Here is a 14,088-nt window from a genome sequence, read left to right on the forward strand (position 1 = left end):
GCACCATCAGGCAGCCCTTGCAGGGAATCTGACTCCAGTTCCTTCTGCCCCAATTTCCCCTGAAAGCAGCCTGCCTAGCTGTTCTCAGGTTTCCTGTTTCTCGTTTGCTCTTCTTTGTTTTGTCTTCTGCAAGCTCTTAAGAAATACATGTGCAGGCACTAACAGTTGAAAGAGATCTTAACAGGAAGGCAGGTCTACCCATGTGCATAAATTAATTCTGAATATTAGGCCAGGACCCTGTTTATTTTTGCAGTGAGTGGGTCACCCTGGTCCAGTGTATAGCCCATGGGTCTGGGAGGTCAAGGTTTAAGAACAGGGAGGTGTGTTCTTGGATAGGCAGGGAGCCATGCAGAAACAAAAATCCTTGAGACAGACACATGGTGGATCAGTGACTTTTAGCTGATTGACATTCTGCAGTTCATTTCTCAGTAGCTCCTGGGGTCATATTCACAGTAAGGAATGGCTGCTGTGACACTCTTTATCTTGTCTCGGCCAGAAGTCACGGTTTTCAGCTGACCCTTACTGGACCAGGCATGGTCCTTTCAGGCACTGAACAACGGAGAGGTCTGGGAGGTTCTGACGTGGAAGAAGCGACACCCAGGGGGTTCCAGGTGTCAGCTCTTTTCAAACTGGTGTGGGGGTACTCCGTGTTGGAACCACTGGCCCTCCCGGTGTGCACCAGCCGGTCCCCATCCTGACCAAGTTTCCCTGAGCCCTTGTCCTTGGAGCTCAAGAGGACGTGAAGGAAGGCACTTGCGTCCTGGGCAACATTTAAGAGGGCGCCAGTAACCGTCATTGAGATAAATAAGGTTCAAAGCAATATTTTAATGTAAAAATTAATGCAAAAAGAAAAGGCAAGCTGAACAGCAAAGTATCGAAGTTTCAAATAAAGACAGGCTCAGTGAGACCCCGGGCGGCCTTCCTGACACCCTCCTCCACCGCAAACCCGTAGGTTCGGGAGAAGGAGCGCGCGGCCCGGCGGCAGCGGTGGCGGCTGCGGCGGCTGCGGGAGCGGCTGCGGCGCAAGGACGCGGCGCTGGGGCGGCAGGCGGCGGCCCTGGAGCGCGGCCGGCGGATCCAGCGGCGCCAGCTGCGCCTGGTGCGCGAGCAGGAGCGTGTCCTGCGGGCGCAGGTGCAGCGGCTGGAGCTGGACGTGCGGCGCCTCTGTCGCGCCGCCGGCCTCCTGCTGGCCGAGCTCGACGCCCCGAACCCCAGCGGCCCCCGATCCTCCGGCCCGGGCGACCTCCGGGGCGCCCCCGAAGGGGCCGCGGAGCTGCGCGCGCTGCGGGCCAGGGCCGAGCGCGGCGAGCGCGAGCGGGACCAGGCGGCGCGCCGGCTGCGGGAGCAGCGCGCCACCGAGCGGCGGCTCCGCGGGCAGCTGGAAGAGCTGCGCTGCTCCATCTATGGGCTGAAGCTGTCGGAGATTGGCCTGCAGGCCCAGGTGGAGGAGCTCACCCAGCACAACGAGAGCCTACGAGGGGAACTGGGAGCCCAGGCGCCCGGGGAGAGAGCGCTCAGCAAGGGCCCCGCTGGTCCCCGTAGCCTGGTAAGTGACCACAACCCAGGGTGCGAGTGATTTTCTGCTTTCCTCTTAACTTTCTCGCCCAGCCACTTAGTCAAGTCATGGACTCCTTCATTCCCCAGTCTTCCTCTTCACCCACCCCTCCAAACCACCATCCCCATCCATCCCTCCTTCATTCCATCCACTCACCCATCCACCCATCTACCCACCTGGTGTCACCGGTCCACCCATACAACTTCACTCACCCGTTCACCAGTCCAGCCACCTCCCCATCATCTGTCCACCTGCTCAGCCACCCATCCACCTTTCCACTCACTCACCCGATCTCTTGTTCACCCATCCACGCTCTCCTACTCACCCTCCATCATCTCATTCACCGGACCATCTCGTTGTTCCATCTCTGCATCCAACACTCTCCAGGGAGCCAGCCAGCTTCCTTTCAGCCTTCATCATCTGTCCCTCCTGTGCGTCCAGCTATCTGACCTTTTGTGGGTCCCTGCCTGTGCCAGGCCCCAGGTGCTCTCTTCCACGTGTAATGTGGAGTAACTGTCCGGTGCTCCTGCCTCCCAATCCACCCTCTCCCTGGGAAAGCAGTCAGCCTTTCCCACCTCCCTCACAGCTCCGAAGGTGACCGTGGTTCCCAGCCTGGTGGTCCTCTATATGCATCTTCATCTCTGCTTCTTTAGACTGTGAGCCCGTCAAGGGCAGATCCAGGTCAGATGGGTTCCGTAGCCGCAGTCCAAGCAGCAGCACACAGGAGACCCCCAAGGCTGGTGCAGTAGAGAATATGCAGGGTTGGGCCCCTTTCTAGTTCTCCTGTTTACTGGCTGTGTGACCCTGAGCAAGTTTCCTAAGCTCTGGAGCCAAGGGCAGGCTGGACATTTATGTTATCATCTAACTGATTAGAAGAGCAAAAATGTGTGTTTAATATTACTCCTGCCATGTGCTTGGCACCTTGCAGTGTTTTCAAAGGCATCATTTAATGTTCATAAATCTGTGAAGCAGGTACTGTTCATGTCCGCACTCCGCAGAGGAGGCTGAGGCTCAGAGAGGCAGTGCACTGGCCTATTGTCACACAGCTCAGAAGAGGCAGAACTGGAATTTGATCCACGCTGCACGTGAGTCCAGGGTGCTCGGTTTCTTGCATACGAGGCCGCTTCCCTGTAAAGGGAGAGAGTTAGTCAGCTCCCTCCAAGAGGTCAAGGTCCCAGTGGTTTGATTTGCATTTAAGGAAAAATCAGGAAGCCACCTTAACCCAAAGAAGATGGCTCATTGGAAAAAAAAAATCACATTTATCTTTTGGCCTGGACAGTCTATTCCAAATTAACTGGAACTTGAGTTTCCTCAAGATCATGAAGTGTATCCTGCCTAGATTGTTTTAATAATGAGTTTGTCTGTGCTCACAGTTTCTCTGTTTAGTACTTCATCCTGCCAATATCACCTTTGCATTTCCTGTTCGTTCTTTCTCCATTAAGTTCATCAGATAAAAGGAAAGTCGTGTACCTTTGATATTGGCATCTTGTTGCAGTTTCAGAAAATAAATGGTGTAGAGATGAAAACTGTCCTTTAGAATCCTTTCTGTAATTTTCCTAAATGTAAGGCTTTAATTTAGGCTGTTGGTTTACAGCCTTTATTCTCCCAGTCTCTCTGCCCTGCTGCTCTCTCTTTTATCAAAGGGAAAGGCTGAATACCTAAATGCTTTGGTGAGGAGTAAGTATTTTGTGCATTTTACATTCTCTCATTTAATCTTTGGAGCAGCCTTGCAAGCCAGGTGCAATTCCACTGACTAGATGGAGGAACTGAGACCCAGGAGGGTCGCCAAAGAATCAGGGCCAGCAAGGGGACCCGGGCCAGATCAGGGCGGTGACTCCAAGAAGCTGTCCTTACCTTGGGACCCTGGGGCCCGAGTTGGGTCTTGAGCAGTTTGGTGCAGCATCAGTGGCTGCATTCAGTGGTTTGGGTGCCATCAGTTACAAGCCCCTTGTTGACACACATCTGTGACTTTTTAGATGTTTCAGGCCTTATCATTGAAAAATCTCAAGAAACTGGAGGAGAGCTACATCTCTTGAGGGGCTCATGCTCTCAAGACTTTGCTGGAGGTTGCGGTGCCCAGTCAAAAGTCTCTCAAAAATTCCCTGAATTGCTCATCAAGTGTGGTCCCCAGCCATTTTTGCCTCTAGCATTGGGAGAAGCTGGCCCGTTATCAGATGAGTAGCAGAGGGAGCAGGGGCCTGTGGAATAGAAAATGCTGATCCTTAAACGTGGGAACCACATGCACTGGGGTGCGAGGCTCATGCTTTAAGTGGCAAGTGGGACCCCAAGTGGACAGAGCAGTTCAGCTCTCTCTCTTACCAGTGCCGATAAAGTCCAGGAGGTTACTAAGCCTTTCTGTGACTCAGTGTTCTCAACTGTGAAATGGGAACGATACTGAGACCTGCTTCTAGTGTGATTATGAGGATGCAATGAGAAAGTGCAGGGAAGGCCCTGGTACAGAGCCTGGTACCCGGTAGGATTTAGATTCTGTCACATCATTGTCACCATCACCATCATCATCTTCACCATCACGTCTTCATGGGCTTGTCACGTCCAGCGGAGGCTGGATGGAATCACTCACACTGCTTACATCATGGTTTCCTCTTTCTTGTCTTTTTGTTTGCTCCGAGAGCTTAGGCTTCACTGCATGCAAAGTCACTTCAGTCCTGTCCGACTCTTTGCAATCCCGTGGACTGTAGGCTGCCAGGCTCTTCTGTTCATGGGATTCTCTAGGCAATAATACTGGAGTCAGTTGCCATTTCCTTTTCCAGGGGATCTTCCCGACCCACAGATCAAACCTGCATCTCTTACGTTTCCTGCACTAGCAGGTGGGTTCTTTACCACGGGTGCTACCTGGGAAGCCCTGGACTCGGTTAAAGGTGACTGCGATTTGTCTCCTCTGATCTGTGGAAGATGCTGATGGAAACACAGGCTGACAAGGCCCTGGAGTGGACAGGGCCTGTGATCACCAGCTCCCCCATCACAGCAACCCATGGGCCGAGGGAGACGGAGAGCACTGGTGGCTTTCTGGGCAGGGCTGTCCCCAGGAGTGGTTCTCTCGGCCAAAGGGCTGAGAACCTCTGCCTGGTTTCAGAGGCAGTCTGCAGGGGCAGGTGAGATGGGCGAGGCCCGGCCTGCTCCAGGATGACCTCATCTGCAGAGACCCTGTTACCAAACAAGGTCACAGCCACAGGTGCTGGCAGTGGGGGGGGTGGGGAGGAGTTCAGACTTGAATTTGACTTTTAGGCGACACAATTCAGTCCACAGTCATGCTTTCACACAGCCAGCGATGACTCCGGCCTCGCCTCCTCCTCCTCCTTGGCCTCCTTCAGGTAGTGTTTCCTCCTCTTTCCTCCTGGGACCTGGGCTGAAGGCCCAGATGATGCACTATCCTTGGTGCCAGGCCCAGCCTCTCTGGAGCAAGTGCCCGTGAACCGCAGGGTGAGCTGCTGAAGGCAGGGTCCTCAGGCTGCTTCCGTAGTCATCCTGAAAGACCGCCCCGGGCAGGGGGGTTGGCATGGTAACAGCCCATGGAAACATACCTGGACTCATGTCACCCTCTGTGGTCGTGCAAGTGCAAGGACCCTGCCCCCACCCCACGTGAGGTGCCCCGTGTCGCCCCCATCCCCACTCCACCTTCTTTCTCACCAGCCTTCCTTCCCTCTCTGCTTCCTTCCATCCACACACAGAATCCTTCGGGTCCTCTCCGTTTTCTGCCATAACCCCAGCTCCAGCACAGCACTTGACATGGGAAGGAACTTAGATATTTATCAAATGCAAGGAGGGAGGGAGAAAGGACCACAGACTGTCTGAGTCTCTTATTATTGGGGCCCCACAGGTGGGTCCAGGCCCTTTTCAGCCTGTGGCTCAGTTGCTCTAGGTTCCCGGCCATCTCTGACCCTGTGAACTTGGGGTCTTTAACACCTGTCTGCTGGGCAAAGGGCTAGCAGTGCTCGGTGCCTTCTAAGTGTGTCAGAGTGAAGAGCCCATTGGAACACGAATGCAAGAGCCCTTTAAACATGGAACAAATGTCAGGGACCATTTCAGTATAAAATGTCGTGGGACGGTCACTGATTCTGGCTTTTAGCAATCTAGCAGCTTGTCTGGGAGAGTGTTATTGGCAAGGGCTTACTTTGGTTGTCGGTGTCTGTTTCATCATGGTTTGTGTGTTTCTCGAGTGGCTTGTTTTCGCTTCCGAGGGGGCCCGGCACCTGGGTGATCAGCTTTTTGTTCCAGACATTAGCAGTTCTCCCAGATGGAGACAGGCAAGGTCAAGTCCCCCAGCCTGGTGGATCTGGAGCCTGGCCTTGCCCTCTGGGAGCCCTGGGAGCCTTGCACATCATTTCATTTTATGCCTCGATTTCCCTGTTGATCAAATGGAGAGGTAAGTGCTATGAGAGTTTCCTGCGGTGCTCTAGCAAAGGACCACTGACTGGGTGATCTCAACAACAGTCCTGGAGCCTGGAAGTCCGAGATCACGGTGTCTGCAGGGTCATTCCTTCCGAGACTTGTGAGGGAGCATCAGTTCCAGGCTTCTCTCCTTGACCGTCTTCTCCCTGTGTCTCGTCGTCTTCCTTCTATACGTGTCTGTGTTCAAATATTCCCTTTTTATAAGGACAGTGGTCACAGCGGATTAAGGCCCGCCCTAATGACCCCATCCTAATTAACTGTGTCTGCAAGGACTGTATTTCTAAATCAGGTCATGTTCTGAGGTCCTGGAGGTGAGGACATCAACTTAGGAAGTTTGGGGAGGACACTGGAGGGCACACCCAGTGCACCCTACTGGATGCATTGTCGCAGAGGCCCCATGACTCGCTAGAACTGTCAGTTCTACTTCCCTGATGCGCTTCTTCACCAGCTCCGTGTGGGTACAGAATGATCCCTGTGTTTATGAGGGAATCTTCGCAGCAGATGCCATTTCTCGTGCTCTACATCTGTTGTCCACTCCTTTTGTCCCTCAGCGACCTTCAAGGGAGGTGCTCTTTTACCCCCATTATACAGATGAGGAAGTGGAGGCATGGAGAGTCCCAGGGTTCCCACTGACACTAAGTGATGGGGAAGGATTTACGTCCTGGTGGATGGATGCACTGGTGGGTGCCACACTCTGCTCCTCCAGTAACTTACTGGTCTGTGGGTCAGTAATCAGCATTTAACAGGTGTCCACTCCACATGATGTGGTGAGCTCAGTACTGGGGCTGGGAAGTAAGATAAGACCCCTGCCCGCACAGGATGGCAAGACCGCCTAAGGCAAGAGGGTGCCGTCAGAGGAAGGGGGAGGGGCCTGACAGTCTGTGGGTCACTGTTGGGGACCTTGGTGTTTGGGAGGGGAATGCACCCAGGGCCACGGGGTATGTCACAGTCTTCCAGCTGTCCTCCTCTCAGAGGGCACTGATAGCCCCAACTCTGCGAATCTTGGAGTCAGAAAGGGCCACTTGGAGAGGAAGAAATCCTCCAGGGGGCCGCTGGGCAATGGGAAGTGCCAGCCAGTCACCAGCTCATGGAGGAGCAGTACCTGCAGTTTTAAAGTTGAAATGCTACAACGTATCGATAACCACACTGTAAAGCCGGAGAGCGTCCTTCAGGGTCTCGGTCTGCCCCTTGCCCGGGACTGTGCACGTATGGAATTGTACTTGGAGTTCTGAGATCATTGTGTGCTTGTATGAATTCCCAAGGCTGACTGCATTTCCAAAAGGGTTAGACCCAAAGGGGTTAAGAGTTACAGCAGGTCTTCAATGCCTTTATCTGGGTAATGGTGTAACCCCCAAATGATCTCCTTTCACAAGCCCCCAGCAGTTCCATCGCCTGGGGCTCCAGCTCCACTTCCTAACCACGGCCTTCAGGGCCCTGCTTCTCCAGCCATGTACTCAGGCTAACTGCAGAGCCCTTCCTCCAGCCCACTCCAGCCACCTTGAGCTCCTGCTCCTTCAGCTTGCTCACCTTCCCTGGGTCTAAAGGCTTCCACCACCTGCTCCCTTTGGCCTCTCAGTAAACCCCTGCTTCTTTCTCTACATTTGGTGAGAATGCCACTTCTTCCAGGAAGACTTTCCTGATTTCACATCATCTCACTCCCTCCTTGGTGTCCCCATCATGACATGACCCACCCCTGGGGGCCCTAATTCTCACTGTGCCAGACTTGGCTACCTACCTCCCCACAACTGTGCCTTCCTCATCATCACCAGCTGGGTACCATTCAGCCCTAAATCCCAGCCCCTGGACACACGCTGTGAAATGCTTGGCAAGCAAGTGACTCAGTGAATAGATGACCCAAAGGAGATATTTGCTCCATGCCCATGGGAAATAGAAACTTCTGGCTGAAGGGACCACCCCAAGATGGCAATGCTGAAGTGAGGTATAGAAAGTGGGAAACCAGAGGGCAGTCTAGCCCCTGGCAAGTGGGTGTCATAGAGAAAATTATTACAAATTGTTAGGGTGCCTCCACCCAGGACCCTCCCCGCCCCCAGTTGGTTACTTGCATCTGAAGACTCTGGGCGTCATGGTGTGAATTATGGTGAAGATGATCTGTATGAGAGGATATTTTATTTGCTTCATATTTACAAAACACTTTCCCAAACAAGATCTCCTCAATGCTGGGAGGTTGCCAGGCAGGAGTCAGTGTCCTTGTCCCCAACCCCACAGAGGAGGCACTTGCCTTATCTAGGATCACATAGTATACAGTTTCTAGAGCAAATTGCTTGGAACCCAGCTCCCTGAAGAAACAGTCATTTCAAGGACAAAGTCCAGACCTGGGGAGGAATTTGGGGAGGGAGTGTTTACTCAGGATCCCAGGGGAAAGAAAATTAAAAGGACTCTGGCTTGCAAGATGGTGGTGGTTTAGTTGCTAAGTCATGTCTGACTCTCCAGTCCCATGGACTGCAGTGCGCCATGCTCCTCTGTCCATGGGATTTCCAGGCAAGAATACTGGAGTGGGTTGCCATGTCCTTCTCCAGGGAATCTTCCTGACCTGGGGATTGAACCTGGGTCTCTCACATTGAACAATGTGTCTCTTGCATTGCAGGCGATCTCCTGCATATCAGGCAGACTCTTTATCTCTGAGCCACCAGGGAAGCCTGGTTTTCAAGATAAGCAAGGCTCATCTGCAGATGTGTCTGAACGCTTTTAGCAAGTGTGCACCAGACACCATTCATGTCCCAAGCACCGTGCCAGGGCATGAGGGGCTGGAGAGGTGACCCTGCTCTTCAAAGGCTTGTAGGGGAAACAAGCATGATGATCGCCGCCACAGGGGACAGCCCAGGGGCTGTTGCCTGGCCTGGAGGGTAGCAAGTTGGCTGTACAGAGATTAAAAGTCAGTCTCTTATTCTGTCAGTGTCAGGCTGTCATCCCAGAGCTGAGATCCCACCCACCCCACCCCCAACTCCAGGTGGCAGCGGCTTCAGGAAAAGTGAACGCTCCGGTCAGCTTCTCAGCCCCAGCAGTGTGAATAGAACATTCTTGGTGGCGGGTATGAGAATCTTTTCATTGTTCCTTCAAGCTAGGCAGCCTCTCCATGCTCAGAGCTTGCATCTGTGCAGAAGTGTGTGTCACACACTTGTCACTCACTTCCATAGCAAGCAAAGGCTGTAAAATAGTGTCCATAATGTCAAAAATAAAAACCTAGGCAAAAGTCACATGAAGGGTAGTACAGATGGCCAGTGGTCTTACAAAGAACATCAGTTCCATTACTTGTAAAACAAATACAAATGAGCAAAACCTCAAGATTCTGAATATTTCTTAAATAGTGAAAGTACCTCAACGCTGTTTACAGTTGGTAAAAATTGGAAACAACCCCAATGTCTGATCAGAAGGACCTGATTTGGTAAGTGAAGGCATTCCTTACATCAGAGATTATAATAAGGTGACCCTAAAGCACTGCTTTGCAGAAGAGGTTGTAGAAATTACAAAAGTTGTGGGAATGATTTTTTGATACCATCCCATGATAAATTCAGAAAGCAAAAGTCAACATTTTGTAGAAACAGATTTTTGGAAGAATTTAAATATCTATGCATAGAAAAGGGAAAAAAAAAGCCAAGAGGGATATAGTCTAACACATTTATAGTATTTGTGCCTAGATGTCACTGTATTCCTTGTTTTCTTTTTTTCAAAATATTGACAGGTTAAAACTAAAACCACGTAAAGTTACAGGCAAATGCTCCTGAGAGTGTGGAAAGTAGGGAGGGCTGACAAGACTGAGCAGAGAGGGGCAGGAAGGTGGAGAGAAGACCCGGATCAGGTTCAGAGACCGGAATTCTGGTCCTCTTTTCCCATTGTTTGTGCTGGGTAACCTTGGGCAAGTCACTGTCCCTCTCTGAGAATTGAGTTTATCACTTGTGACATGAAATGGGTATGGCATCATCTTCTCAGGAGTCCTCCCCTGAGTCTCCTCCTCAAGGCAGAGGTCTGTGTATGTTCCCCATGGCTGTGTCCCTGCCCCAGAAATGGGCCAGCCACGTAGTAGGGACTCAAAGTATTTGTAGAACTGAGTCAAAGTCAACTTGGGTGTTAGAACAAAATTCAAATAGAAATGAACCGCAGAATGGTGGTGGCCTTCGACACCTCCCTCCACCTCCCTTTCATCTGTTCCCTGCTTCTTCCTTCTGCTCCTCTCTTGCTTGTTCTCGCATCTTCGAATTGGTCTCCCCTTCTGCGTCCCATTCCCTTTCTTTTCCTCTTTTACCTTCTCCATCTAGTTCCAATGGTGATTGGAAGCTCTTGACAAAAATGTTTCCTTCTGATCATGTGGGAAGCCAGTGGAGAAAACCAAGGAACAACCCAAGGTCTGTGGGCAGAAGACACCCACAGACCTGTTGGCCGGTCAGCTGGGCCTGTCTGAGTGCCTAGCAGGGCCGCGCCCAGACCCCTCTGCTTTTAATTGGTCTTGGCTGAGGCCTTGTTCAGATACTTGTTAAAAGCTTCTGGATGATTCTAAGGTGTGGCCAGGGTCTGGTCCCCCCTGGGTCTCTGAGGAGAACTAGACAAGACACAGACTGTCACACGGTAACTGCAAGGTCACAGATTGGGGTATGAGGATGGGGTGCTATGGAAGGGAGGGGCTTCATTTGGGGGAGAGTCAGGAAGGCCCCGACAAGGAGCAGGTGAGGTGAGCCGAGGTGTGGGGAGGAGAGGTGCGGGCAGCAGGCAATAGGGGTGCCAGGCCCCAAGGCGGGCGGGAGACGGTCCATCTAGGGAGCTGAGATGGGGGTGGGGAGGCCGAGCTGGTGGGGGTTTTATCTTTCAGGGCAGTGGGAAGCATGGAAGGGGTGGAAACAGGAGGGCAACCCAACCCAGTTTTTATTTCAGTGAGTGAGTGCTCAGCTGCTGCGGGGTATGGAAGGGCTTTGCGAGGAGGCAGCAGGTAACCAGTTACCCTTCCCAGGCAGGCGGCAGGAACAGTGTGTGTGGAGGTGCAGAGGCAGGCAGGGACAAGGGTGGGGAGGGGACAAGGAGGTGCTGGAGCCAGAAGCCAGGGCAGGGAGTGTCAGGGGCGGCGGTGATGGCCCTGGATGGCCTCCCACGCCAGATTGCAGCACAGTGGACTGAGGGAGAGCCGAAGCGGGTGTTGCTGGTCAGTTCAGTTCAGTTCAGTCACTCAGTCGTGTCTGACTCTTTGCAACCCCATGGACCGCAGCACTCCAGGCCTCCTTGTCCATCACCAACTCCCAGAGTTTACCCAAACTCATGTCCATCAAGTCAGTAATGCCATCCAGCCATTTCATCCTCTGTTGTCCCCTTCTCCTCCTGCCCTCAATCTTCCCCAGCATCAGGGTCTTTTCCAATGAGTCAGTTCTTCACATTGGAAAAAGGCGGATTCTTCAGCCAAAGTATTGGAGTTTCAGCTTTAACATCAGTCCTTCCAATGAACACTCAGGACTGATCTCCTTTAGGATGGACTGGTTGGACCTCCTTGCAGTCCAAGGAACTCTCAAAAGCTTTCTCCAGGACCACAGTTCAAAAGCATCAGTTCTTCATTTTAGGGGACGTCTCTGGCAACTGTGGGCAGGATGGGAGGGGAAGCAGGAGATCCAGTTAAGGGTCAATGCAGGAGTCTGCTGAGAGCAGGTGAGGGCCTGGGGACGGGTGAGGAGGGCATGGGGCATCACCTGTCCACTTCCATTTCTTCCTCCCCTAGAAAAGCACCTGACCCATTACTTGTTCCTTACCTGTTTAGTTGCTAAGTCATCTCTTCGCAACTCCATGGACTGTAGCCCGCCAGGCTCCTCTTTGTCCAGGGGATTTCCCAGGCAAGAATACTGAAGTGGGTCGCCATTTCCTTTTCTAGGTGATCTTCCCCAATTCAGGGGTCAAGTCCGCTTCTCCTGTGTCACAAGCGGATTCTTCCGCTCTGAGCAACCAGGGAAGCCTGGGTGTGGGGTTAGCCCTGCTCAATTGAATCAGTTTCCTATAAGAAGCTTTCCCAGAAGACGCACGCAGCGGATCTACTCAACTGTGCACTCAAGAGATACTGGGGAAATGTAGTCTCTTGGATGGAGAAGGCAATGGCACCCCACTCCAGTACTCTTGCCTGGAAAATCCCATGGACAGAGAAGCCTGGTGGGCTGCAGTCCATGGGGTTGCAGAGTCGAACATGACTGAGCGACTTCACTTTCACTTTTCACTTTCATGCATCGGAGAAGGAAATAGCAACCCACTCCAGTGTTCTTGCCTGGAGAATCCCAGATACGGCGGAGCCTGGTGGGCTGCTGTCTATGGGGCTGCACAGAGTCGGACATGACTGAAGCGACTTAGTAGCAGCAGCAGTCTCTTGGATGATGTATCGCATCTCTGAATAAAATCCTGGGTCTGTTTCTGTGGAAAGAAGATGAGTTGATATGGGGAAGCCATATAGAAGCTTAATAAATATTTGCTGAATAAATGCACCCTGAGTTCGAAACACCTGCTCTGTCTGTTCATCCACTGTCAAACATTTATTCAGCACCTAGTGTGTGCCTGGCAGGGGTGGCGGTGAAGACAGAATGAAGGCAAGTTTCCTTGCTGAAGGACCTCGGGGCTAGTGTGGATGCAGGGGGGAAGCAAGCATCACCCATTGGAACCGGGCTAGAAGTACCCGAGGCCGTGGGAGCCTGCAGGAGACCTGTCCCCTGCCCCTCGTGGACGTTGACCGGAGCTGAGTGTTTCTGCTGGGCCCATGCTTCTCTGCTGTAGCTGCAGTCAGGGTGCTTGCTGCCTGTCACATGCTCCGCGGGCTGGGAGGGCGCGTGTGCTGGGTCGGGGAAGCCCCGCAAATGTATCCCTGCTTGTCTTTTGGGGCGGGGACAGCTGGCTGTGGCCATTTGGGCCTGTGGAAAGTTGAGGGACAGGATTCCCAGAGCCCCTGGGCAGGTGCCACCTCTGAGAGTGGACACAGAGGAAACTTCCACCCAGGAAGGGAAGGGGCCTGGAGCCTTTGATGCTGCCTTGGGGAGCCCGGGGGTGTCTTGGCTGAACAAACAAGCTCCTCGTCTGCTAAGTGGAGTCTAGGAGCTCATAGGAGGCAGTTTCATCGGCAGGACCAAGCGCACGGGGCCAGGGCCCTTCCGCCAGGCCATGTGCCCTCTGCTGTCCTCACCAGGGGAGGGGGTTCAACTCCCTCCTAGGGTCTTTGGGAGGGCTTGATGGGGACAGGCTTGGAGAGAGCAGTTCAACCAGGGACACCCACCACTCTTTTGACCTCTTGTGTCTTCATCAAGGATGCCCTGGGCCAAGTTCAGGATGAATCAATGTCCCTGCCCCGGGAGGAGGAGCTGGATGCTTGCGGAAGCCAAGACCCTGACGGGGCACCTGAACAGAGGGGCTCAGCAGGTGCGTGAAGGAGGGGTCTTCATGGACAGCCACTGACGGGCTAGCTCACTTACGATGTCCTGATTACCCAACAGGGTGATGGTCCCTGCTCTGCAGACAGGAAGCTGAGGCTCAGAGAGGTAGAGTCCCTTGCTCACTGCAACCCAGCTGGGAAAAGTGGGCTCAGCCTCCACAATGCCTATGACGAGGTCTGTGGTGCAACATTTAGGCTCACTCCCTCAGCCCTCAGAAGGGTGCCAGCCAGGCAACACACGTGCCAGCCTTGGGCAGCAGGGTCCTTTCAGGGGGGTTTGTCTTTGGAGACCATGTGATAGCCAGGAGCTGCTCTGTTTCCTGCCCACCCCAGTGATGGCTCAGGTGTGAGACAGGTGTGAGGTCTGGGAGCAACCAGGCTCGAAAGCCGCTTGTCTCTAAGCTGATGGGAACCAGTGTGTCTGCTCACAGCCTCGGGTGCAGCTTCTGGGGTGTCTGCTGTAAAAGCCGGAGCACTCAGGGAGCCCCAAAGCCACAGGGTCCACCTGTCTGTGGTTTGCATGTAGTCCTCCAAGGTCAAGTTCAGTTTCCGTATAAGGTCAGTAATACCCAGTGGTGCTGCTGACTGGCAAGGCTGACCATTCCCCTCCACATTTCTGGGGAGCAGAGCAGATAAATCAGACAAGGTCAAGTTTGTCCTTGGGGAAACAAGCGGGATCCATTGGCGAAGCCTGGGTATCAGCTCCTCCGTCCACTCCGTGTGGGGC

General features: G+C 53.2%; 1 protein-coding gene across 1 annotated transcript in view; it reads left to right on the top strand.

Annotated features, from left to right (window-relative positions):
- The window catches only part of C7H4orf50 (chromosome 7 C4orf50 homolog), a 62,139-nt gene that overhangs the window by 10,326 nt on the left and 37,725 nt on the right, over positions 1-14,088 (top strand). The window contains 2 exon segments of the mRNA XM_068974982.1: positions 953-1,546; positions 13,237-13,348. Of these exon segments, the coding sequence (XP_068831083.1) occupies positions 953-1,546; positions 13,237-13,348 (706 nt within the window).

The sequence above is a fragment of the Capricornis sumatraensis genome, chromosome 7 (genome assembly GCF_032405125.1).
Source record: "Capricornis sumatraensis isolate serow.1 chromosome 7, serow.2, whole genome shotgun sequence".
Classification (NCBI taxonomy): Eukaryota; Metazoa; Chordata; class Mammalia; order Artiodactyla; family Bovidae; genus Capricornis; species Capricornis sumatraensis.